The following is a 25,433-nucleotide window of genomic DNA, read 5'->3' as shown; positions in this document are numbered from 1 at the left end:
AAACAGATCCCAAATATTATCAAAGCTATATTTAGAAAACAGAGAAATTGTTCTTTAAAACCTCGACACTGAACAAGATTTGAAATACAGTTACTGCGTTTCATTTGTCATCAGATGGTCGTGTTTTTGCTAAGTTGCTCAAGGAAAGGGGCTTGTGAACTATTTATTATAAGTAATGGATTTCTCATTCAGCGACTTGACTGGATCCAGACTGACGTTGCAGGCCCCAGAGTGGCCTTGCTGGGTTGAGGGCTGCTTCGTGGTGTGTGCTGAATGTGTCTGTCATGGTCTGGAAGCCAGGGTGGTGATGGAGGCCGAGCACAGTCTGCCCAGCTGTGACCCCAAGTGTGAACCCATGCACCTGTGCCGAGGTCTGCTTTGTGCACCTGAAGCTGTGCAGGTTCATTTCTTTCTCTCTCAGGGCTTTACTATTTTAATCTGTCAGGAAGGGAGAAGGAGAGGAGAAAACAGTCCCTCTTCCACAGAAAGTGGTGGTGGTTTGAGAACCCGACCTCTGTCCCACATGTCCCAGCTCCCTTGGAACATTCCACGTTAATTATACAGTACGCTGCTGCCACGGTTTTTCCTTTGGCTTCCACAGCTTTGGAAAACAGATAAACTGTGATTGCATAGTGGTCTGTGCTCCAAGAAGGAAGAGGGGAAAGGAAAAGCAGAAGCCCTGTGGGGACTGAGGGCCTTGAGGTAGCCTGGAGACCACCATCCTAAGGGCAGAGTGGCCCAGGGACGGACCTCAAGAGCAGGTGCTGGGGATGCAGGCAGAGAGCGAGGCTTTTGGTCCCTCTGATTCTACCTCAAGGCACAAGAGCTCCAACTCAGGTCCCCAACGGCAGAAATGGCTCGCCTCTGGCACCTGGGCTCCTCAGCAGGGCGATGCAGAGGTTCCCAGAAACCGTCCTAGGGTCTGGGTCCAGTGTCTTCTCCGCCTCCGTATTTTTTTTTTTTTGGTGGTAAAATATATATAACACGAAATTTGCCCTTTTAACTGTTTTTCAGTGTTCAGCCACTGGCATTAATTCCTTTAACAATGTTTTGCAACCATCACCACTATTTCCAAAATATTTTCATCACCCCAAACAGAAACTCTACCCATTAAGCAGTTAACTCCCATTCCCCCTCCCTCAGCCCCTGGCCCCTCTAGTCTACTTTTTGTCCTTATGAATTTGCCCATTCCGATAGTTTGCAGAGGTGGACTCCTACATACTTGTCTCCTCCGCCACTGTCTGCTGCCTCAGGCCCTGAAGCACAGTGTTCCAACCCCCCTGGGCCCCCGGGGCTCTGTCCGTCCTTCCTCCCTGCTCATCACTGATGTCTTACTCTCTGGGGCCCTTTCTTGATTCCCCTCAACTACCCTGATCTTTTTCTATCGGGAACATTTGGTTTGAAGAGTTGCTTCCGCCCAACCTGACTGCTCTGTGTGAGGTTATCTGTGCAAGGAGGGTCTTTCCTCCACCCACATTCCCCTGCTGACCAGGAGCAGCTGGAGGGAGTGGCAGGGCTGCATGCTCCTCTTAGAGGACTGCATGGCAGGGATGTTTGTCTGAGTGGGATATTCACAGGGCACTCGCCATGCGCTGAGGGTTTGTGGGGATGGAATCGTAAGAGGGGCTCTGGGGCCAGGCTGTCTGCATTTGAACAATCGCTTACTAGCTGAGTGGCTTTGCTAAATTCCGTAACCTCTGTAAGCCTCAGGTTCCTCATCTATAAAAGGGGGATAATGATAGTGCCTGCCTCACAGGCTTGTGAAGAGTAAGTGAGTTCAAGTGCGTAAGCCCCTCAGAACAGCGCTTACATGTGCTGGCGTGTGCTGCTTTGTAAGTGTTTGCCATCATTATTGCCACTGTTGTCACCTACGTCACAAAGTTGTGAGGATGAAATGAGGTAATTCATATACATTGTTTTAAAAGAGGCTGGTGTGTAATAAGCGTTTAGTAAATGTCAGCTACCAGAGTGTGTGTGTGTGTGTGTGTGTGTGTGTGTGTGTGTGTGTGTGTGTAGGTATTTTTACATCAAAACCAGCTCAGCACTGAGACCAGTTCCAGGGGCTGTCTCCAACTTGAACTTGCCACATTCTGATACAGGGGACTGAGCCACCCCAGGTGCAAATAAAATCTAATCTGCCTGTATTTTCTGCCCTTTTAAAGACAAGAATAGAGAAACAGGAAGCCCCAGAAGATGGATGCCAAGGGAAGGTCTTCTTAGGCGTCTGGTTGAGGTAAAAATTGGTGCAGCCTGTACTAGGTGGTGGTGTCTAAGTTCACAGTACAGTCGTAGCATTTTTACCTTTTTTTCTTTTTAAATGTGGAAACAGGTCATGTGAATTTGAATTCTTTCTAACCCCAGGCACAAGCTCCTCACATTCCATCTCAATTCGGAAGACTGAGTGGGCTTACTGTTTATGTGGGTGCCTACGGTTTCAATCAAGATTCTTATTTTTTTTAAAACCCACAGAAGAAAAGTTATCCTCAATGAGAACCAAGCTTTACAAAACTTGTCTCTGTGCTCTGATTTTAATTGCCAGTTAAAAGAAACTTCAGTCCTGCCTGGTAAATAGCTTTGTGACTGTTACCAGGGCATGGAGAAGGGCTGGGCCTGAAGAAGCAATGGCTTCCTTGCAAATGTGTAACTTCCTGAAGAAAGAGGACTCAGAACTAGCTGGGAAGTGGAACTTCAGTTTCCCAAAGGCAGAGGACATGTATGTGTGTATATGTGTGCATGTGTGTGCACTTGTGTACATGTGTCTGTTGGGGGATGCACTTGGGAACAGAGCGTGGTTTCTGGGGATCACCTTGTTTCTCCTGAGCTCCATGTCTGCACCACCATCACTTACAGTGCTCCCTCTCAGGTCACATGTGTCCCTCCACACTGGACATGGGCTGGGACCATGCCGGAGTGCTCCCCCAGTCTCCCCTAGGTGGTCCCAGGTTCAGCAGTTTCCCCCTATAAATGTGTTGAAACAGCATAATTTTCTGATGCGAATCAAAGGGGTTTGTTTTTGTATGTGTGTGAGGGGCAGGGAAATCTAGAGTGCAGACTGGCTGTCAGTAAATGCTTGCTGAAGATAGATTGGCCATCAGTCTAATTTCTCCTCTGGCTTTTGCTTCAGACTCTAGAAGCAACACTGCTATATATCATGTATTGAGCTGGGTTCACTGAGCCCCTAGCCTCTCTCTCTGGAAACAAGCAAGACCCTTGCTGAAGCTGCTTGAATACCTATAGGCCAGGAAAAGGGACAGTGAAGGAGGGGTTTGGATAAGTGGTCCTTTTCTAGACAGACTGGTTAATGCAGCCTTGAAAAGCACCTAGCTTTCTTCTGTTGAGCTGCTGACCTGCAGTGAGAATCAGAGTCACCAAGCAAGAACACACAACCCCCTCCAGTGAAGGCCACTCAGCCAGCAGGTCAGGAGGCGGCAGAGCTTGGAGCCTTACCCAGGGCTCTCCAGGCTGGCTGCTACCTGTGGGCCCTCGCTTTGTCCTGGCTCTTCCACCGTGTTAGCAGGTGTCATTGCTCAGGCGCAAGCACCCAAGTCACCAAGTCCCTTGAGGAATGGCCCGTCAGTGTGCCCTGAACAACCCCTTTCCCCAGCACCACATGCACAAGAACGAGATGGAGACCCTTGGTCTACGAGACAGGCCTTCGGGTCCTCTCCTGCCACCCCAGCCCCCGATCCCATGGGGCGCAGGTTAAGTGCTGGACCCAGGAGTAGAAGCAGAAAGAAAGAAGGACTCTCATCGTCCATCACCTGTTTTGCACCGCACTGTTCATGTGTTATTTCACTGAATTCTCTGGAAAAACCTCTTTTCTGAGCTATCACACTCCCTGCTATTGCAGGGAGACAACTGAAACCAAAGGAAGAGACGTAGCGTCTGTGAGCGCCTGCTGCTTCAGGGCCCGTCGGGACCTCGTCGCCTCCTGTGATCCTCACAGCAGTGTTTTGGGGTGTGATGGTTGGTTCTGGTGGAGCTGGCTCGGGGCACAGTTTGACTGACTCATAGTCCTGGTTCTTCCTCTACCTTCCTGGTGCCCGGAGTGTGGCCTGTGGACCACAGCATCACGTCACCTGAGCACATGTCAGAAATGCAGAATCCTGCCCCTCCCACCTGCTGAAGCCCAGCCTGCATGTTAGCCCGATGGGCAGACACAAATTTTGTGCACACAATCAAGTTTGAGAAGCAGTGCCATTCACGCACAGCTGCTGTGTTGGAGAAGCCTGTGAGGGGATGCAGAGGAAGAGTTGGGTCAGCTGAGGGAAGCTTCCTGGAGGTGGACTCGAGCTGAGCCGCACCGGGGTGTCATGGAGGAGAAGCGGCACTCGCTCATCAGAATGGCATCGGCAGATACCTCCCCGTTCTGTGCAGAGAGGGGCTCCTGACGGTGCAGTCTCAGGGTTCCTGCCCGTGTGGAAGCGCAGACGTCATGGAGACACTTTGCACAGTCCCCACACAGCCAGAGACAGGGCTGCCTGGAAAGCGGTCCGCTCGGAGCTTGCTCAGTGAGACCTCTGCGCCTGGGATGCCCTTTCAAGGAGGAGGACGGGTGTGAAGTTTGAAGGGCTTAGTGTGGTAAAAGTTTCCCAAGATCCCACAGGGAGCCTGGCTCTGAACAAGGTGTGGGGATGAGTCAGCAGTCACGTCCTCTGCCAACAGCCCTGCGCATTTGTGTCTGGACAGCACAGGCCATAAGGAGGCCTCACTGGGCCTGTGTGCATGTGGGCAGTTGTCTGTTGCTCTGGGGCAAGGGGCCAGGTGACTAAGGAGGTGGAGGCCGCATAGGAGCAGGGAGCGGAGAGGACGCTGGCTGGCCTAGGGGTGTGAGGTGGGTTTAAGCAAAGCCTGGTGACACTGGGTATTCGTGCAGCTTGGCCCTGCTCTCCTGGGCGGGTTTGTTTCATTTCTCCTTTGCCTTCTTCCCAAGGTGTGTCTACATCCAAGGTTTCTTGCTTTTCCTTAGGCTGAGACCTAGTTGGAAACTTGCGGCCTCCCCAGCAGGACAACCCTGCAGGTTCTCCACTGGGCAGAGAGCAGAGCCACTCAAACCCCCATCCCCTTGGTGGCACCAGGATTTGTGGGATGAGTGCCTCCTCAGGGTGCAGGCAGGTGGGTGAAGATAAGCACCTCATTAGTTTGGAGATGTTTCAGGTCAGGGAGAAAGAGAGAGAGAGGCCGGCCAGGAACTGTTGTGGGGGAAAGGCCGCCCCCTGAGCAGCCAGGGAATTCCAGGACAGCTCCAGGAGTAGTGCCCGCAGAACTGCCGCTGTTTTCAGATTACTTTCCTCAGGTAGTGGCTGGGACTAGCATCTGACTTTACTGCTAACTTTGATCTGGTTTTTTAAAGTTCCACTCTTCACGTTCACTCACATCACAGTTGGCTGTTCTGGTGACGCCTAGGCCTCGTCACCCGCCCCAGAGAGAGCTGAGGAGCCGTCACAGCCCTGTGGACAGTGGGCCGGGTTTCCTCTTCTATAATACTCTGCCAGCTCCAGGCAGCCCCGGGCGTGGACCTGAATAGAGTGCTAGGTGGGGAGAGAGGGGGAAGGTAGTTCCAATACTTCTCAGCCTGTATAGGGAGCACCCCAGGCATGGCAGAGATTCTGGTGAACTGTCTGGATGGCATGGAGAAGAGACTTGAGCAGCACAGATCCAAGGAGGGACTAAGGGGTACACTTCCAACCGGAAGGGGAGAAAGATCTCCCTAGGAAATCAGCGTGACCTGGCAGGGAGGCAGAGGAAGAGTTCTGTTGCACCTGCCCTGGGTGAGGTGAGGGTGGCCGCGGTCTGAAAGAAGCAGGACAGGCAGGTTTGCTCCAAGTCACCTGGAAAGAAGGCAACATGTAAATGGGCCACACAGGCCAGCATCTCACAGCTGTCCCCTTTCCCATCTTCCCAGTCTGGTCCTGTGTCGGAGAAAGGACCACAGGGCCACAGCGTATCTGAGCTGGGAAGGCCTCCCTGTTGTATACGTGGGAGAACAAGGCCCAGATGGGTAAGTGACCTGGCCAGTGTCACCATGCAAGTCAGTGATAATGATTAAAACAGCTGTTGCCATTTATGCCGGTTCTGGAGCGCTCAAGACAGAACCCCCAGCATGGCGCTGCTTACCCTCCTTCATCCCCTGTATCCATCTGTCAGTCCCCAGGTCTTGTCCTGTGCCTGCTGACCGTCTCCCGAATCCTCCACTTCTCTCCCTCCCTGCTTCCCGGTCACTGCAGCAGCCCCCGCCCCGCTGGTCTCGCTGCTCCCAGCCCCAATTCTTCCAAGCCATCCCGCTCTCATCAGTGACCTTCTTCACGCAGGAGCTGCCTCGCTTTCACCCCTTTGTGACTCGGCGTCAAGGCCAGCCTCCGCCCTTCCTCACAGGCCTCTTCCTGGTCTGGCGCATGCCCCCTGCCCATCTCATCTCATCAGGCCGGGCGCGCTCTCACTGCCACCTCCACTCTTCACCTACCTGACTTTTCACGTCTGGGCTGAGATGCCAGTTTCTCCAGGAAGCCTATTTTGAAGCCCCCAAGACTGGGTGACGAGCCTCTTTTGGGGTTTCAGAGCTCCCCGCTGTTATGCCATCCCATCTCTTATTAACGCTGACTGGTCTGCATCCGCCTGTCCCTTTCCCAGCACTAAGCTCCATGAGGGTAGGAATCATAGTTGCCTTTCTTATGTTGTGTTGTCTCCCAGGGCCTAGAACTGTATGTACATAGGTTTTCAGTGAGCATTTCTTGAATTAATAATTGTGCCAGGTTCTCCTCTGGCCCTTATTTATGTCTCTTATTTAAGCCTCAGGAGAGCCCCTAAAAATGATCTCATTCTCTCAGTTTTACAGATGATCACAATTTAGAGAGCTAAGTAGCTGGCTGTCGGCCCCACCTCTAGAAGGGACAGCGCAGAGACAGGAGCCCAGGCCTTACTCCTCAGCCCCTGCTCCTAACTGCTGTGCTCGTCGGGTGGAATTAGATAGACTCTACCCTGCAAGTCTGTGATCTCTGCTGAGACCCCTGGCATGCTTAGAGACCAGGAAGGAGCCTCAGTTCCAGCAGTTAATTGAGGCACAGGGGAGCAGCTGAGATTCCAGGCCGCCATGGAGGAGCTGCTTATTCTCTGAACCAGACCGTTCTGATTAAAAGCCCTGGTAATGGTGCCCTTGATCCAGCCCAGCACGATTGTGATCTGAGCTGACCTGTCAGGAGGACAGTTTGCATTGTGGATTTTCTTCTTTTTTTTTCTTTCTTAAAAAAAAAAAAAAGAAAGAAAAGGAAAGAGAAAGAAAAGAAAAAAAAAAGCAAAGACAGAGCGGTGGATTGCCAAGCTCTGCAGCTGCTGGGCAGGCTGGGGACACGCTAGGTGTCTAGGTGGGCTGGAGGCCAGGGACACCTTGCTCAGGTGTGTTCTGTTTATATAAACGACCTCTAATGCAGCTGCCTCTGTGCCCAGGCCCTGGCAGCCCTGGGGTGTGGAGAGGCTTCAAAAGTCAGCACCGGTCTTTCAGTCTTTCTGTGTCTTAGTGCGTCATGGGGTGGTAGTTTAGAAAGCCTACGCAGCAGGAGGTGGAGGTGAGTCGCGTGGCTGCCCCTGAGCGCCCTGGGGAGGCGGCGGCTAGCCCACCCAGCTCCGCAGGTGCCTGTCTCAGCCTAGTGCTCAGCGGCTGTGTCATTACCACAGCCGGAGGGGGAGGCTCTGACAGGCCTGGGAGCCTGAACTTAAACTCCGAGCCAGAATGGGCAGAACGAGCCCGAGGACGGGAGAGCTCTCGTCACATCCATCCTGGACTCTGCCAGGTTGTCACCATACACAGACTGTGGCTCCCAGAAAGACTCACCACGAGTGGTGGGGCTCTGTTCATACATGGAAATGGGTTTTTGAAACAAATCCAAGAAACTGAAAAAAAAAAAAATCCATATTGTGCTCCTACACTGGTGATTATTTACAGAGAGATTAATTATTGGAGTTTGGTGACCATTCAGGCTTAGAACGCTAGGCTTTCAGAACAGAGGAGAATTCTGGGGCTGATTAATCAATTTAACAGATGAAAGCAGTGAGGTCCGGGAAGGGGAAGTGACCTACCCAAGGTCACCCGGGTGGTGTGTGCAGAGCCAGGTGACCCGGCTTCAGGGCCCCCTGCCTGCCATAGTCAAGGTGGGGGAAGCTTGTGTTTGCCACAGAGAATCCACCAGCTTCTCACTCAGTGTGATGTTGCATGGCTCTGATTGCACTGTGCGTTTTACCTGTGTTAGCTCTTAAAATCCTCTCCACAAACGTGTTTCTACAGGCAGCCTGAAGCAGAGAGCTTTAGTGCCTTTTCCAGGGTAGTAAGCAGAGGACCAGGATTTGAACCCAGACTGGCCCCAGAAGCTGCATTCTTAACCTCATCAGGCACCAGGATGTTTCTGAAGGCAGCGGAAAACTAATATACACCTGCCTCCCTGCCCTGCCTCCCCCTGCACCCCAGGCTGATTGCTAATCCCTGGGGATGGAAGGTGGCAGAGCTGGTCCCTCCCTCCTGGCATGTGAAATGCATTGTTTTCAGGAACCATTTCCCCAGTGGCTCCCCCCAGGACTGCGATAAAGTGAGAAGGAACAGCAATCATAAGCATAAAATTCGTATAAAATTTGTAAGTGGGTATGCTACCCCTTTAATGGCCATTTTCGGGATAAAAGGATATCATTGCTATTCTTCACGGTGTTTTATCTCTCTGTAAAGTAATAAAAATACTGTTGTTTTTCTTCGGTGTATGTTCTTCGGGCCGGCAGCATCCACATCACCTGGGAGCTTGTCAGAAATGTGGGATCTGAATGGGAATCTGCTGAACAAGACCCCAGCTGAGTCCCTTGCACCTGAGGTCTGAGTACAGCTGCCCAGGACAGGCTCCCAAGGGGCAGGGCGTGTGTGGCCTGTCGCTGTCCCCCCCTGGAGCCTTGCTCTATGCCTGACAAGTAGGAGATCCTCAGTGTTTGTGTCAAGGTGGTGATGACTGTTTTGACCTTTGACTGAGACCCCCGCCACCGTGTGTAGGACTGCAAGACGGCAGACAGAGGTCAGGCTGGCGTCGATGGAATGCGAGGGCTCCGGTTTTCCTCTGGGCTTGAGAAGAAACACTCATTGCTGCAGCTCGGTAGTCTTTGTGCCTGGGTCAGCCATGCCCGGGTAGTCTCCCCAAGGGCTGGCTCCTGAGTTGGAACTCCCCCTTCTGTGAAGGTGAAGGGTGCTAGATTGATGGATTGAACTTAGTTCCGGTCACAAGGTCAAATTCCACACATTTCCCTCCTCATCACTCTTACTGCACACGCCTGCGTGCTGCTCCCTGTCCTGGAACGCCCCCCGGCACGTGTTCTGGGCACTTCTCTCTCGTGCCCCTTGGTGCTGTTGGGGGCACTGAGCCAATTCTGAAGGTGACTCTCTCTGGCTTTGTCTTCACCCCGGTGAAAGTCTCTCCTCTAGTCTCCATGGAGAGCACAGGCAGGGTTGTGGAGCTGAGCTGGGGCCTGGCTGCCCAGGCCAGGCCAACTGCACGCGCTCCTCACCAGCCCAGACTGCTGGCTGCAGGCCCTGCGGTCTCAGGATTGGGTCCTGGGGCTCCCACCACATCTGAGCTGCTCCGTAACAGTGATGTATGAGCCCCAGGACGTGGGAGCCCAAAGGTCTTCCAGGACCAGTGCTAGGAAGGGCATGGTCCAGAGGGCCACACCGGCATCTCATCACATACATGCATTCCTGGGCTGGTGGGGCCAACTTTTCTGCCTCGCCTTCTCTGTCCTCACCTTGCGTGAGACCTGGCTCCCTCCAGCGAAGACCCCATGGCTCCAGCTCACAGGCCCCAGGGCAGATTCTTGCCCACTGCCCCCTGCCTTTCTGAACTGTTGTTCCACCACCTTCATTCAACATTCTTCTCTTTCAAATGTCTACCATCTGATTGGACAATCTTTTAAAAAATTATTTATATTTTTCAGTTACAGTTGATATTCAATATTATTTTATGTTAGTTTCTGATGTATAGCGCAGTGGTTAGACATGTATATAATTTATGCAGTGATCCCCCTGACTAGTCTGGTACACCCCTGGCACTATACATGGTTGTTGCAAATTATTGACTCTATTCTCTGTGCTGTACTTTACATCCCTGTGACTATTTTGCAATTACCCATTTGTATTTCTTAATCCCTTCCCCTTTTACACCCAGCTCCCTAATCCCCTTCCCATCTGGCAACCATCAGTTTGTTCTCTGTATCTATGCGTCTGTTTCTATTTTGTTTGTTTATTTTGTTCTTTAGATTCCACATATACGTGAGATCATATGGTATTTGTCTTTCTCTGTCTGACTTATTTCACTTAGCATAATACCCTTTAGGTCCATCCATGTACACTGTTGGTGGGATTGCCAGTTGGTACAGCCACTATGGAAAACAGTTTAGAGGTTCTTTAAAAAATTTAAAATAGAACTACCTAATGACCCAGTAATTCCACTTCTGGGTATCTATCCACAGAAATCCAAAACACTAATTCAAAAAGGTGTGTGCACCCCTATGTTCACTGCAGCGCTATTCACTATAGGCAACATATGGAAGTACCCAAAGAGCCCATCAGTAGACGATTGGGTACAGAAACTGAGGTACATAGATACAATGGAGTACTACTCGGCCATGAAAAATGAAACCTTGCCATTTGACAATTTCTTATTCCTTTGTTTATTCATTCTTGAATCCATCCATTCATTTATCCATTTGAAACTTAACAGTTCTCAAGGGCCTGCTGTGACTCCGGTGTCCACGTCAGGCCCTGAAGACAGGCAGATGAAGACACATTCCTGTTATCAGTCACAGGGTTTCCTGACTCCACTCACGACCTCAAATCCTTTCATTCATCTTTTGTGGATTCCTTCCTGTGTTTCCCAAATGCAATACTATTTCTCTTTCTGAAATCTTCTTTGCACCCTGGTCCCTCTATCTCCATAGGTTACTTCACCTCTTCCCTTCCTGAGATTTAGAGTTCACCAAAAATGAGCTTTTTCAATATTCCTAACACCCATCTCAGACCCGCTTCTGTCCGTCCTCTAGTGTCAGCTGTATCCCAGGATTTCCCTCTTCTTGGCAGACTCTTCTGCCTGGCTCCTGTGACCTTAGGCAGATGTTTTATGTCTCCCTACCACGCTTACCTCATCTGTAACATGGAGCTAATAGTACCTCCCTCATTTGTTTGTTACAAACCTTAAATGAGTTAATACATTGAGGGCCTGGCACATAGTAAGTTCTCGCTGCATATTAGCCATTATCATGATTCTCATTCCTCAAAGTTCCCACCCTGCCGTTCACCTTGCATTTCTCCTCTCTTCCTTCTGTCCCCCTTGGGCATACACGGTGCTTTCCCTCGGCATATAGGCTCGCTCCACTCTCCCTCTGCCCACTCTTGGTTGTGAGGTGCCGCCTGCCTTCCCCACTTGTTCCCTCCTCTGCATGGTCTCCCCAGTGCTAGGTGTCTGGCCTCTTAGCCGTTACCACTCACTTCCGCAAAGGTTTCAGTTGCCTTCTGCAACATTTCCAAGTTCTCACCCTCCGCAGCTTTCCACACTGTGTATTTTCCTGTGTGGTGAGGTGCTGGGGGTGGGGGGTCAGTTTAAACTGGCTGGCAACCAGAAGGATCCAGGAGAGACTGATGATCTAGATTAGGGAGAGGTATTCCCAGAGAACCCCAAGGGACCGAAAGTGGGTCCGTAGGGGGAAGGGCAGGATATTATGTGAGATGGGCTCTAGCTCAGTTCCCATCATTGGAACAGTGCCTGCTGGTGGCAAGGTTCACAGGGAGAGCTGAGTGGGTAGCTCACATGGGATTGGAAGAGCCCTGAGGCCCAGGTGAGGCCATCGTCATGGCCATTAAATTACTGAGAGTGTCCTTAGGGATGGAGCCAAGAGGAAGAGGGTATCGGTACTGGGCAGAGGTGACAAACAAGGTGCGAGGAGGCAGCTAGACTGATGCTGCTGCTACAATGGATGGTGGGGGCCGTTCTGGAAGTGTGTGTGGGTAGGGGAGAGGCAGTGGAGATCTTTGAGGTCTGGGGGGCAGTGGTGGTGGGATTGGTCTCCACTTGGGGAGGGGAGGGGCCGAGGTACCGTCTAGGCTGTCATTCCATCCGGATACGTGTTCAAATAAAAGGTAGAGGATGGAGGGGCAGTTGGTATCAGTAAGAGGGTTCAGAGAGCGGCCCCTGGGGAGAGAAGGCCTGGAGACCCACTGGAATCAATGGGGAGAGGGTAGGGAGGGATGTTGGGTGCCTGGGTCACAGGGCTAGGGCCCAGGCATTAGGGTGGGTGCCGTCGGCCTGCAGTTCCAGCTGGCGGCCCATGTGGCTCCTCGGGGTTCCCACTGCAGACAGGACCCACTGCCTGAGGCGGTACTGGCCGCTCAGGACGTCAGTGTGGGGACAGGTGGCTGGGCTGCTCTGCGGTCCTACGTCTTTCCTGGCTTCTCTTCTTCCATCCCATAACTGTCGGAACTCTCCAGAATTCTGTCAGACCTGCTTTGCACTCTGTTTGTGGCCTACATCCAGCCATGTGCTGGGCCTTTCCAGGTCGCTATTCTCACTGGCACCTGTTCAAGACTAACGGGTCATTCTCCTTTTCCTCCTGCCAGCATTGCCATGGCTGTTAGCGGCTCCGCCATGTCTGTAATAACCCAGGCTTGAAGCCCCTCCAGGCTGATCGTGCCCTCTAGTGCTTCTTCCTCCATCATCTCTGTCCCTTGTTCCTCCCCTACTCCCTCCCTATAAACCCCTCCATGGCCTAGCCCAGTTCAGGCACATCCACGCTCCAAAGTTGGCTGTGGGATTGAGTGACAGTGAATCCCCCAGCCTCAGCCACCTGTGTTCACAGCTCTGGGGCAGCAGGTGTGGGAGGAAGCCCATGTAGCCAAGATGTTCATGCCGGCTAGGCTTAGGCAACAGCAGCGAGGTGACACACCCGCTCCCTGGGTACACAAGGAGAAGACCGTGGCTTTAGAAAAGGCCCCACACCCCCTCCTGAGGGTTCTGTGTCCTGGGTGTGCTACGTCATGGAGGCCGCGGGCTGACTGAAAGCCCTTCCAGAGGGCTCTGGAGAAAAGAGCCCCCAGCCTTCAGAATTGGCCAGACCATCCTGTGGCAGGTCAGACGCCGTACTGACAGGGCTGTTCAACCTTCCATGAAATAGGATTTACAGAGTCCCACAGAGGTGGTCATAGCTGGTGGAGCCTTGTGAAGGAGACAGACAGTGTGGGTCAGCGTTATTGTTCCAGGCTCCCTGAAGCAGGAAGCCATGTCGAAACAGAAACCTCCACACAGCTGGCTGGTTGGACGAGGGCTGGTCTCTGAGGTACCACCACACCCTGAGCAGAGCCCGGGCAGGGAGGGGGATTGGCCTTTCTGAGGCTGCGCACCCACAGTGACAGGGCCACGCCTCATGGGCATGGCACTGGGCAGGGTGTCTGCGTGCATTTGCTCCCTAGAGGCCCATGGCAGCCCTACGGGGTTTCTCCTCCCCGTCCCCATGTTATCATGGAGCAAGCCAAGGCCCTGAGAGGCAGTGGCTCACACAGCTGGTTCTTTGCCCAGGCCTGTGGGTTCCAAATGCAGACACCCTTTCATCTCATGGCTGCCACTGTTGATGGATTCACGCTGGGGTCTCATCTGCTTGTAGACCACCAGTTTTTTGAGAGCACGGGTGTTCTACTTGCCTCCATATCAGTTGGGGGTGGTAGGTGCTCTGTTAAATATTTGGCTGACCACTGAGTAATTTCTTCTCTCAACTTAGTGTGCTCTCCTGCACGTCGCACTAAGAACTAGGAGACATAGCACTGTGGACTTTTGGGCATCTCTGCTGGCCAGCACGCCCCCCGTCCCTGCATTTCTGAATCTCTCTGCTTTTCTCCGCAGCCACTGTGTCCAGCTACCACCACCCACCCATAATGGCTGTCTGTCTCAGCCCACTGTGGGCAGCGGGGGTCAGGGGATTGGTCAGAGGCAGTTCTGGACCCCACAGGTGCTCTCTGAGTCTGCACAGCGAGAACCAGGTGAAGATGAGCTGTGCTGTTTTCCTCCATCTTCATTGTTGAAGAGTGTTGTGGGCTGAATTGGGTCTCCCCCACCCCACATTCACATGTTGAAATCCTAAGCCCCCCCTCCCCCGTGCCTCAGAATGGGGCCTTATTTGGAAATAGGGTCCCTGCAGGTGTCATTAGTTAAGATGAGGTCTTACTGGAGCAGGGTGGGCCCCAATCAATATGTGACGGTATCTTTATAAAAGGGGGAGATTGGAACACAGACGTGCACACAAGGAGAATGCTACATGAAGACAAAGGCAGATATGGGGGTGATGCTTCTGCAGGGAATGCCAAAAGTTGCCAGCAAACCACCAGAAGCTGGGGAGAGGCACGGAACCCATTTCTCCCTCAGAGCCCTGGGAAGGGACCCACCCTGCAACACCTTGAACTCAGACTTCCAGCCTCCAGAGCTGTGAGAGAATCAATGCATGTTGTTGAAGTCACCCAATTTGTGGTACTTTCTTATGGCAGCCTTAGGAAACCAATATGGAGAGCTCAGTGGTCTTGGAGGCAAAAAGGAAGGGCCCACTGTACGGGTCGTAACAGGCAGCTCTCTAGAAAGCGTGGCTCGTGTAATAGCTTCCCCAGTGCCCTGTGGTGACCTCCCGCCCCCAGCCGAAGGCTCTAATGTGGCTCGGTTAGAAAAAAAACATAGACTTTGGGAATATAGCCTCAGAAAATGAATACATCCTTTCTCCCTGCCCCTGTTCCCCAGACTTTCCTTGGGTCATCTCACTTCCATGAACCCCTGTACTCTCAGACTGGGGCAGGCAGTGCAGAGATGCCAGGATTTTACAGAGCAGGAGTATTCCGCAGCCTCTGGTGCAGGGAGAGGCTCCAGTGAGGCTGGGCCAGGAGGGGAAGGAGGGGTGGGCAGGAGGCCCTATGCTGGTTCCTTCTGGAAGGAGGGGGAGGGCCTCGGGGAAACCCTGCAGTGTGCCTCCCCCACAGGGTCTTTGTTGGATTTCAATACCCCAGAGGTCCTCTCCTGCCAGGCAACCCGATTCTAGCACCAAGGACTGCCTCCCAGCTCTGCCCAGGGTCCTCTCAGGCTGTGAAGCAGAGGGCCATGCCTCAAACCCCCATTTGCCCTCTTTTCTCAGTTCTGGGCAGATTGTGGTTTGGATACACAGTTGTTGGCCTGCAAACAGGGCTGATGTTTGAAAGCAAACAAATGTTTCTTATGAGGTCTTGCAAACAAGGGCCAGCACACGCCTTCCACCTGCTTTATTTAACTCCTGTTGCCCCAAGCAAGGCCCATTGGTCATTTGCATGCCCAGCTCCCCTTCTAGCAGCAGGTGCATTGAGCTTGGAGGAGGTCGTCCCTGCCAGGTCAGAAAGCACACACTCTTGTGCCTCCCGAAAGGCTGGCTGTGGGGACAGAGCCCCAGAGAATAGTTTACAGGCTCTCGGCCTCACGTGGAAAGGTGCTGGCTCGGGTAGTGGATGGCCGTCAGCTGTGGCTGATTGGCCGTCGGCTGTGGCCGGTTAGCCAATTGGCCACTGGTATAACTGCTGCGACTACGGAGGACTGCCGAGGATTGCCAAGGAGCCGAGCAGAGCCGAAGAGAGCGGAAGAGGAGAGCCGAGAGAGAGGAACAGAGGAGAGAGTGGAGGAGAGTCGTCGGTTGGTCGGTTGGCGGAAAAGTGGACAGCAGGTCGGCATCCGGTGGGCCCAGCTTCCAGTGAGACCATGGTGGTATGGCTCCCCTACCTGTGGCTCCGTGGGTGTTCCTTATTGGCCTCACCGTATCCTGCGTTCTTATGTGGGGAGCGGGACCAGAGACCCCGCAGGCCGCCCCGCACGACACTGGCATTGTCTGAGTGGCACTGCGCACCTTGCCACAGGGCTTATTTTGGGAGTGAGAGGGAACAGTTGTCTTCTCTGAGCAGAGGCATTTGTGGGAAAGCACAAACGATTGGCCTGGGGTTGTGGGGTTGCCCTTTCTGAGGTGTGACTGTGGGCAGGGTGCTTTCTGAGCCTCAGCTTCCTTATCTGTAAAATGGGAACATGAACTAGGACTCTGTAAGTGTCTTTAGGCTCTGGTAGGCTGTGATTCTGTGAGGGGCTTCTCTCGATCCTGCCACTCAATAGCCTGTGTGACTTTGGGAACATTTCTTACCCTCTCTGTCCAGCAGAGCTAGAGACCTAAGTCTGCGTCTCTGCTTCAGGCCTTGCAAGCAGGAGGTCCTAATAAGGATCAGTTGTGACTCTGGGCACATTTGAAAGCTTTGCAGTGGCCCCACAATTCCAGGCAGTCCATGCCCTCTCCAGTGTGATACCACAGGACAGTGATTCCCCAAAGAACTGAACAGTCAACATCCATCTCAGAACTTCAGCCTCAGCTCCAGGCAGGATGGTGACGCAGTGTCATTGCTCTGAAATCAGCCCCACATCACCCAGAACTGTCCCCAGGTCACCTCACAGGAACTGGGGAGGATGGAACGCTGGGCTGCTGCCCAGCATCGCTCTTCTCTCCTGGCCTTTCCTTTCAGCGGCCTGGAAAACAGGGTCCCTTCCAAGTCAAACAAGAGCTAATGGGGCCCGGTACGCAAAGCATGGGCATACGGGAAACAGTTTCCGATTCCGGCCTTCGCTGATTACACGGCATCCACACGGCGCTTCCTCCAGGAGGAGGCCCAGCCTTGCTTGCTCATTAGGGACTTTGCGCTCAACGCTGATGAACGTTCCAGGGGTGAGCCACGGCAAGCTGTGCTGCAGATTATGTCGTCTCTGTGAATCGCAGGCCTCAAACGGAGCCTTCTTTGCCTCAGAGCTTTCAGCTTGAACTCAGCCTGCGTCAGCACCGGCTTCTAGAACCTTCCTGGGGAACCTCGTGCAGTTGCTCAAGGCTCCGTGTGTACTCCCATCCTTGTTTCTTTCCTCCTGGAAGTGAAAATGGAACACCCTGAGCCTTAGGAGCTGAGAAAGGCCAACACAGGAGGAAAACATCATGAAGAGACAGGGAGAGGCAAAAGGGCCTCTGATTTGGGGTGGTGGGAGCAGGAGAAAGGAATTCTTCGTGGCGCTGTGTATTCTTTTCTGGAGAACACAAGTTACAGATTCTCTGGCCAGGGTCTTTAGTGGGGAGACCTGTTGGAGTGACCGTGGCAGTGATCATCAGGGAAAGACCTGAAGGAGGAAATGACTGCGTTTCAAAATTATTTCAAACACCCCTTTCCCTAAAGATGGGTTTTCTTCCTGAAAACTAGTTTGCTAGTTTTTAATAGTCTTTTATGATTATTTATGAGCATATACGTGATATAAAACATTTAGAAAATTCACCACTCATAACTAGAAAAATGAGCTTGAAGGGTCTTAATTTGTATTTTCCCGATAAGCCTCCCTGACTTCTGGACAGACTTAGTGTTTACAGTGGACCATCTGCATGGGGGCTTGGTTTGCAGTTGGAAGTTATTTCTAAAGGAAGAGAAACCTTATCCCCTCTAGTGTGGGTCTCCAGGTGTCAGTGGAGGACAGAGCAAGCCCCTGCACAGGCCCAAATCTAGACAATTAGGGCAACATGGGCTTGTGGGCATGGGAGGTTAATCAGAGAAATTTCTGGAACTCCAGGGCTCAGAACCAGAGCTGTATTCATACAGAGGTTTCCTGCAGCCTCAGCATGGGCCACTAGCAGTATCCTGTGGAGGCTGGGGGGAGGGAATATATATATGTATTGGGGGTGCCCAAAAAAATGTATTCATATTTTAAGCGATGTTATGTAGTGTTCTCGGGCAGTAGTTTGCTGTAATCAGAAGTGTGTGGGCACTGATGGTAACCACTGTGAGCACCTCTTGTAATTGCAGAAGTCAAACGTGACTTGTATTCATCTTTTGTTATCGGAATATATTGAGTATTACAATTTTAATAATTTTTTTCCTTTCTTAAAATGTGTATAGATATTTTTGGCACCGTGTGTGTTGTGTGTGTGTGTGTGTGTGTGTGTGTGTGTGTCTGTGTGTGTGTCTGTGTGTGTCTCTGTGTGTGTGTCTGTGTGTGTGTCTCTGTGTGAGTCTGTGTGTGAGTCTGCGTGTATGTATCTGTGTGTGTGAGTCTGTGTGTGACGATGTCTCTGTGTCTGTGTGTGTGTGTGTCTGTGTGTGTGTGTGTGTGTGTGTGTGTGTGTGTGTGTGTGTGTGTGGGGTCAGCCCCAGCCCCCGTGAGGAAGGCAACGTTTGGGGCCCTCTCTGGCCTGCCTCAGAGTGGCTCTTGAGTCTGACCCCTGAATCAGTGAAGCGCCTGCAGCAGTGTCATTATCTGATAGCCTGGTCCCCAGTGCCCCTGGCCTTGGGGTGTGCCAGCCAAATTCAGAAAAAAGACTGAAATCTAAGTACTGCACCTTGGAACATTATCCCGTGGAATCTGAGGCAAAGATGAAAGAGACCTCGAGATCAGAAGGCCTGGATTCGAGTCGATGCCTCACCCCTGAGAAACTGAGGACCTCTGTTCCCTCCCTGTTAAAATGCAGGCAATGATGTCTGCTTGCTGCCAGGAGAAGGGGTGGAGGTAGAGAAAGTCAGAGGGCTTTGCGCTGCTCCTTGTGCTGCAGCCGGTGAGACACTGGTGGTGCCATCTCGTCAGTCCGTGTCGCATGGGATCAAGGCCCCTTACGTGAGCCCTAATCCCTTCCACGTTCTGTGTCATCGTCTCTGCCTCAGGCTGGTGGAATTCCTGCACGAGAACCAGTGGACATGGAGGCCAGAGAAACCCTCCATTGCTCTAAGTTATTTTCTGGGTTCATTTTGGGGTAGTAGGAATGCTTTGAACAAGGGCACCCTCAAAATAATCTTGCACTTAGAGAATCATGGCTTTATTTTCAGGCTGTGTTTCTGCTTCAGCAGACACCCTGAGCAGCTTACATTTATAATTTCCTGTCTCTCCGTTGCTTCTCCTTACATATCACAATGTGCTGGTGTCCCAGACCTGGTTCTTTCCGCCTCTTTGTTATAAAATGCCCCTTCGTCCTGACTGAGCAGGGGTGCCAGGCGTTATGTTCCCAAAGGGGCACCTGGGTTACAGTCTCCGCCAGGAAGGATGTTCTGTCCTTCTTTCTCTACCTGTGGTCCCCTTTAAGTTCAATGTCAGGTCACTCTTGCGTAGGCAGGGAAGATTTGGGGGAGCTTCCCTGCTGAGCTTGGTAAGGGTGCCGTGGCCTCTCTGCTCTCCAGCTTTCTCAGGAGTAGAAACCCTTCTGAACCGTTTTAAAACACCCTCGCACCCTCGCGTGGTTCCCTGCTCCTTTCCTACCCCAGGTACATCACGCAGTAGAGGATTGCATGCTCAGTGAAGCAGCAGGTTTTCTCTCTGCAGCTGCCACTTTGTGTCCTGACGCTTTCCTGCCCCTGATTGCAGATGACATAGAAGTCGGTGAGGCCTGAGCCACACCGACCTTTCACCGTTCTTGGTCATTCAGCCCATCGTTCCTGAGGCCCTGCTGTCCGGCACGTGTGAGGTGCCTACAAAGCAGAGGCAGGCACTGGTGGTCCTGGGAGACCTCACAGACCCAGGGGAGGCTGACTTGACCCCTCACTTCACAACCACCTAGTCCTGTGGGAAGGAAGGAGGAGAAACCTGAGGGAGGTACACATGGGTGGCTCGATGGCTTAGGCGGCGACCAAGACCTCCGCCTGCACCGCTCTGCCTCTCCGTTGCTCTTTTGTCCCGGTCTCTCCTCCTGGTGAATGCTTCTGTTCTCACCCCTGAGGCATGAATCCAGCACCCTCCCCTAACTAGAGGGTCCCTCCTCTACCGTGCGTGGTGGCCCCGGTCTGTGTGGTAGAATTTTAGCGGGTTTGCAACCCGGAACTGACATTAACCATTTGGAAGAAATATGGTAAGATGAACAAACAGTTGCCAAACTGCATTGCAACCCATCTGCGATCCCATCACTACAGTCTTTTGCAGTTAGAAAGACTCCAGCATCTCAGTTTGCTTGAGAAACTTATTTGTGCCAAGGTCGTTATCACCAGGCAGGCGCCAGAGCTGTGTTCCACTCCTAGTGCAGTTACGGCAAAATGCAAACAATGAACCTGTGTGTTCCACGTGTAAGAATGTCCAAAGGGAATGCTTTTCCCTGTGCCAGGATCAAACTCCAGGCGCCCTTTGTGATACGTGAGACCTCAAGGAAGGTCTCTCCATTCCCAGACTCGGAGAAATGTGTTAGGACTAGAAAACGGCCCACTGTGGCCCACCCTGGGCCAGGTCTCTGGTTTTCCTTCTGCTGGGCTATACACTTCCCCACACAGACCTTAGTCTGTGATTGGTCGGGTGAACTGTCACTGTGAGAGGCCAGAGGGCTGGCATTTCCTGGCTGGGAGCAGAGCTGGTTTTGCCATGATGTACTCCCCACCCTAAACTCTAGGGAAGGGGTGGCGCTGGTAAAAATAGGTGAGACAGTCTGATGTGGAACTGTCTCACTTTTGCCCCTTGCCCATGACGGAGGGCCCTCCGTCCTTCCTCTTTCCTCCAAGTCACAGACTCCTCTGCTGTGACTGCATCTTTGGGGATATGGAACCTGGGTCTCTGCCCCCTCCCTCTGCCCCCCACCCTTGCAGTATACACGGGAACTTGATACTAGAGAGGTTGGAGAACAGAATGGCCAGTGCTCTAACCAACTCACCCCAGCGAGGTTTCTGAGTCTGTCTTCCCTTTTCTAATGGAAGCATTTGGATAGAGGACCTCGAAGTGTCCCCTTGGCTGGCTCTGACGTCCCATGAACTGTGAGCCTAGACTGGGTTTCTAAATCTACCTAGAGAGAATTTGAAATGGAGGTGACAGCCCCTCTAAAGTAGCCATAATTCTACCTGGCTATTCCACAGCTGATTTTCAGCTAACCCGCGGATATAAACCCTGAGTTGTTTGAAGCCTCTAGCCCCTAGCCAGTGTTTCAGAAATGCTAGGCTTGGGGTCTTAACGAACGAGGCTTGCTCTAAAGCAGAAAATGATGTTTGTTTCGGGCTGTGTGTAGCTTCCTATGTCTTTATCAGATCGCCATTCACAATTGCTTCCCCTCCCTCCTCTCTCTCCTCTCCTGTTCAAGATAAGGGGGTAGAAAGTTCCACCTGGATTGTTGCTATCGTAACAAGTGGACTCTGGAGCCAGATGCCCCTAATTGTGTGAATTTGGGCAAGTTACCAAAGCTCTGTGCATCAGTTTCCTCAGCTGTGAAGTGACTGTCGTCTCCCAGAGCACCCGTCCTGCAGGTGTGGTGAGCAGTAACCAAGCCGACTTAGAGCAGTGTTGGCAGGGATGACGACAATGTCACCTTGTGGTAGCATAGGACGGTGGCAGGAACACGAGGTTGACTTCAGGAGACCTGGGTCCAAGTCCCAGCTCTGCCCCATGTTGGTGATAATGCAGATTCTGAACCTCAGAATGTGTGGGCTTTCATAGCTATAAAACGGGGTGAGATGGTGTCTCCCTCCAGGATGGCTGTGAAGACCCAGGGAAATAATGGTGGCAAACTGTTTTACCCCCACCAACCAGGCTAAGTCTGCTCTCTTTCCCCTTCTCAGGCACACATTCTGGCAGTTCCGCCAGGAGAACCCCAAGACGCGGGTTGGGGGCCCTCCCCCCGAGGGCCTCCCTGGCTTCAACAGTGGGGTGATGCTGCTGAACCTGGAGGCCATGCGTCAGTCCCCTCTCTACAGCCACCTGCTGGAGCCGGCGCAGGTGCAGCAGCTGGCCGACAAGTACCACTTCCGAGGCCACCTCGGGGACCAGGACTTCTTCACCATGATTGGCATGGAGCATCCCGAGCTCTTCCATGTGCTGGACTGTACCTGGAACCGGCAGCTATGCACCTGGTGGAGGGACCACGGCTATAGTGACGTCTTCGAGGCCTACTTCCGGTGCGAGGGCCATGTCAGGATCTACCATGGAAACTGCAATACCCCTATCCCGGAAGTCTAGGTCCCTTCTCACCTGCCATGTCCTCGGGCCTCAGGATCTGGAGGAAGGAAAGGGAGGCCTCGGACCAGGCCCCCGGGGGTGTGTCTGACGCCCTTGAAAGACACTGCAGGGATGTCCTTTGTGATCAGGTGCTGTAGCTCTCCCTCCCACCCCATGGGTCACTGTCCTGAGGTCACCCAGGGACAAGGAGCAGCCTGCACTTTCTGGTGCTTGGGGCCTTTTCCCTCCCGGGGGACAGGCATCATAAGGACGAACTCTCGGACATCATCTGGGGGGCTAGGAAACAGGTGTTTGAAGAGAAAGAAAAAAAGGAAACAGTGTCCTTTGCCTTCGGTCCCCACAGAATGTAAATCCTTTTCAGAGCCAGGCTTTCTTGGACCAAACATAAATTGATTTTAAATTGATAGGCTTCCATTTTGTGAGGAAGAGCAAACAGGATGGCTGCGGTCCCCAGTGAGCTCTGACCCAGTGAGCCAGGGTTGTGGCAGCCCCAGGGGACTCCGTGCTCACGTTGCCTGCCGCAGGTGTAAAGATGGCTTCCTCTCTGGGGAGGGCCTCCAGCACCAGCAGTGGCCCACGTCAGAAGACTGGTCTCATGCTTGTAGCCTTCACAGCTCTGACCTCCCAGCTGCACCATCGCACCTCATTATCCCTTATTCATCCGAGCCAGCTCCAGGTGACCAGACTTCCGGGAAATCAAATCCTCCATCAAAGAGCAGAGGTTGGCCATCCCCAAGGACCTGCGATGCAATTGTCTAGACTGGAAATGCTCATTCCGAGGGGAGCCCCGCCTGCTCTGGTGTAACCGTGCGGCTCAGACGGGCTGTCGCTCTTCGACTTATAAGCATTCTAGTCTCTGTTTAAAAAAATGCACCCTCCTGACTTTCTCATTGCACCATGTCAGACCCTGGACCTTAGAAGAAATTAGGATGTTTCTTAATGTCTTCGTTTAATGAGTTCCCCTGTAAGTAAGCTGCGAACAGCCAGCGCCTAGGGGCCCAGTTTGTAGAGTCCAGTTGAACTCCTTGGGGAAGAAATGTTGTTGGATTTTCAACTTATGTTATTTCAATTTTATTTACTTTTTTATTTCTTTTTCCATGAGTGAGAATAGTTAATAAATAATCTTTGAGAACACAGTGATTTATGTTGTGTGTTCTCTGATCACAGTTTTCCGCTGCATGAAGGTCCTGAATCAAGAGTGTCATCAATGTCATTCAAAGTCTCCCTCTCCACATGATTAAGCTAAGTGAGTTCACAGTGGGTCTCCAAGCACAAGGGAGAGCCTACTACGCGGAGGGTAGTCATGTTGTATAGGGTTCAAATCAAGAATCATTTCATTCTAGGTATTGGCAGGCCCTTGTGCCCCTGGGAGCAAAAACAACCCCATTTTTCATTCTCTTTACCCCAAACTATTCAGTGACATCATCCCTGATGAAGTGGAGCACATTTCTCTCCTAACTCTCCACTCCGACAGAATCGGTCTGATCTCTTAGGTACTTGATTTCCTACTTATACCATGTTTCCCCGAAAATAAGACCTAGCTGGACAATCAGCTCTAATGCGTCTTTTGGAACAAAAATTAATATAAGACCCGGTCTTATTTTACTATAAGAAAAATATTTTACTTATAGTAAAATAAGACTGGGTCTTATGTTAATTTTTGCTCCAAAAGATGCATTAGAGCTGATTGTCTGGCTAGATCTTATTTTGGGGAAACACAGTAGCTACCAACTATCAAATGCCTGCTGAGTGCCAAGAGTTGTATTGGGGGATTTATATACACTATCAATAATACTCATGAAAACCTTAGGAAGGTAATTAAGTTTCTAAATTTATTGTAAGAAAATAATGAAAGCTGTGCACAGAGAGTTATTGTTTGTCACAGCATTTTTTAATAATAGAAAAAATTGGGAACAATTTAAAATGTTGGACAGGGGAGTAGGTCAATAATGTATGTTACATCCATTTGATGGCATACTTTAGGTATTAAAAATCGTATTTTTAAAGAATCTTTAATGCTTTGGGAAATGTTTACAATGTGCTATTAAGCATGCAAAATATAAGACTGTATGTACAATATGCTCCTAATTTTCTTCTTAAAATTATATACATATATACACATACACACATACATTTATCTGTGTATATAAAAAGAGAGAGAGCCTGTTGTGCTTTATTTCATTAATTCAACTCCAAAAAAACCATGTGTTTCAAACACCATATTAAAAAGAAAAACAATTATTTTAATGGGAAAAAAAAGTGGATCAAATGCTAGATATTGTAGACTCATAATAACAAAGGTATTTTTCCTGCAATAATTTCAATAATTAAAGTGTTTCTATAGCTATAAGTGTCTTTTTTATTGCAAGGAAAAAATGAACTAGTTGATCACAATGGGCAAAAGCCCAACAAAACCTCATTTACTTTAGAGATCGCCTACTCAGGAGCCAGTGGCCTTGACCTTACAACTCCGTGGTGAACAACAAAGTAACACTCAACAGGAAACCCAGTCAGACCCACAAGGCCACCATGCGCTGCTCAGCTTTACCAGGGCAGCTTTTTGACAGATCTTGGAAGGCTGGCTCCGGATTGGAATCCTGTTATAATCAACGCAATACAAACATAATTAATTGGACTCTGTTTAATTTGCCTTATGAAAATGTTCTCTATAGAGCACATGCCTATAGATATGAACAGAAGGGAAGTCTGAAAAGAGAACATTTCCGGGTAGTAGGATTGAGGTGCTTTTTCATCTTCATCTGTATTTACTTCTATATTTTCCACAGTGAATGTTAATTTTATAATAAGCAATAAATGCTCTAAACTTTTAGCCACGCGCCTTTCATGCAATTACAAGTATCACCCTGGCCACTTCACAGCTCAAGGTTGTCCCTAGTTACCATCACCTATAAGAAAACATAATCCCAGCTAAGTGGCCTTTGAGCTCTCAGCTTTCCCTATGGATGCCCTAGTTCTCTAAAAAGTGACCTAATAGCAGCATCTCCGGACTCTGCTATCATTTCTGGTGCCTTCATCTTTTGCGTGTACACAAATAACAATGGCCTTTGGAAAGCTCACAGCCTTGTGGAAGGGAGTGATTCTTGTACGTGTGTCAAAACCAAACTACAGCACCCCCTTCACTAGCATCTCATCAAGCCAGAGTGGTGGCCTGGCCCAGCGGCCCCCAGCCTGGAGTGTGGCAGGAGCTTGTGGTTTAAGGGAGAAGTGCAGCTGTCACTCGGCACCTGCTTTGTCTGAAGACCACACGTCTGCTCGTTGTAAGACCTCCTGGCTGATCCCAGCATGGGAGGCCCAGAGGTTGGGCTGAACGTGGATTTTGGCAGGGCCAGCGAAGGTTTCCGAACAAGCAGGGTGGTACAGTAGAGAGAACCTCACACCTAAGACAAAGGCCTGGCTTTGAATCCACATTCTTCCCTCACTGCCTGG

The 25,433-nt window shown here is 51.3% G+C and overlaps 1 protein-coding gene across 2 annotated transcripts in view; it reads left to right on the top strand.

Moving 5' to 3' along the window:
* The window catches only part of XXYLT1 (xyloside xylosyltransferase 1), a 165,587-nt gene extending 142,465 nt beyond the window's left edge, over positions 1-23,122 (top strand). For both annotated transcript variants that reach the window (XM_088793702.1, XM_019723388.3), the window contains one exon: positions 21,590-23,122. In XM_088793702.1, coding sequence (XP_088649828.1) covers positions 21,590-21,901 — 312 coding nt within the window. In that variant the 3' untranslated portion in view covers positions 21,902-23,122. The remainder of the gene's footprint in view (positions 1-21,589) is intronic.
* Positions 23,123-25,433: the final 2,311 nt, after the last annotated feature.

This window comes from Rhinolophus sinicus, chromosome 17, assembly GCF_057876585.1.
Source record: "Rhinolophus sinicus isolate RSI-liver-muscle chromosome 17, RSI-T2T, whole genome shotgun sequence".
NCBI classification, from domain to species: domain Eukaryota; kingdom Metazoa; phylum Chordata; class Mammalia; order Chiroptera; family Rhinolophidae; genus Rhinolophus; species Rhinolophus sinicus.
This window is presented reverse-complemented; position numbering and strand designations above follow the sequence as displayed.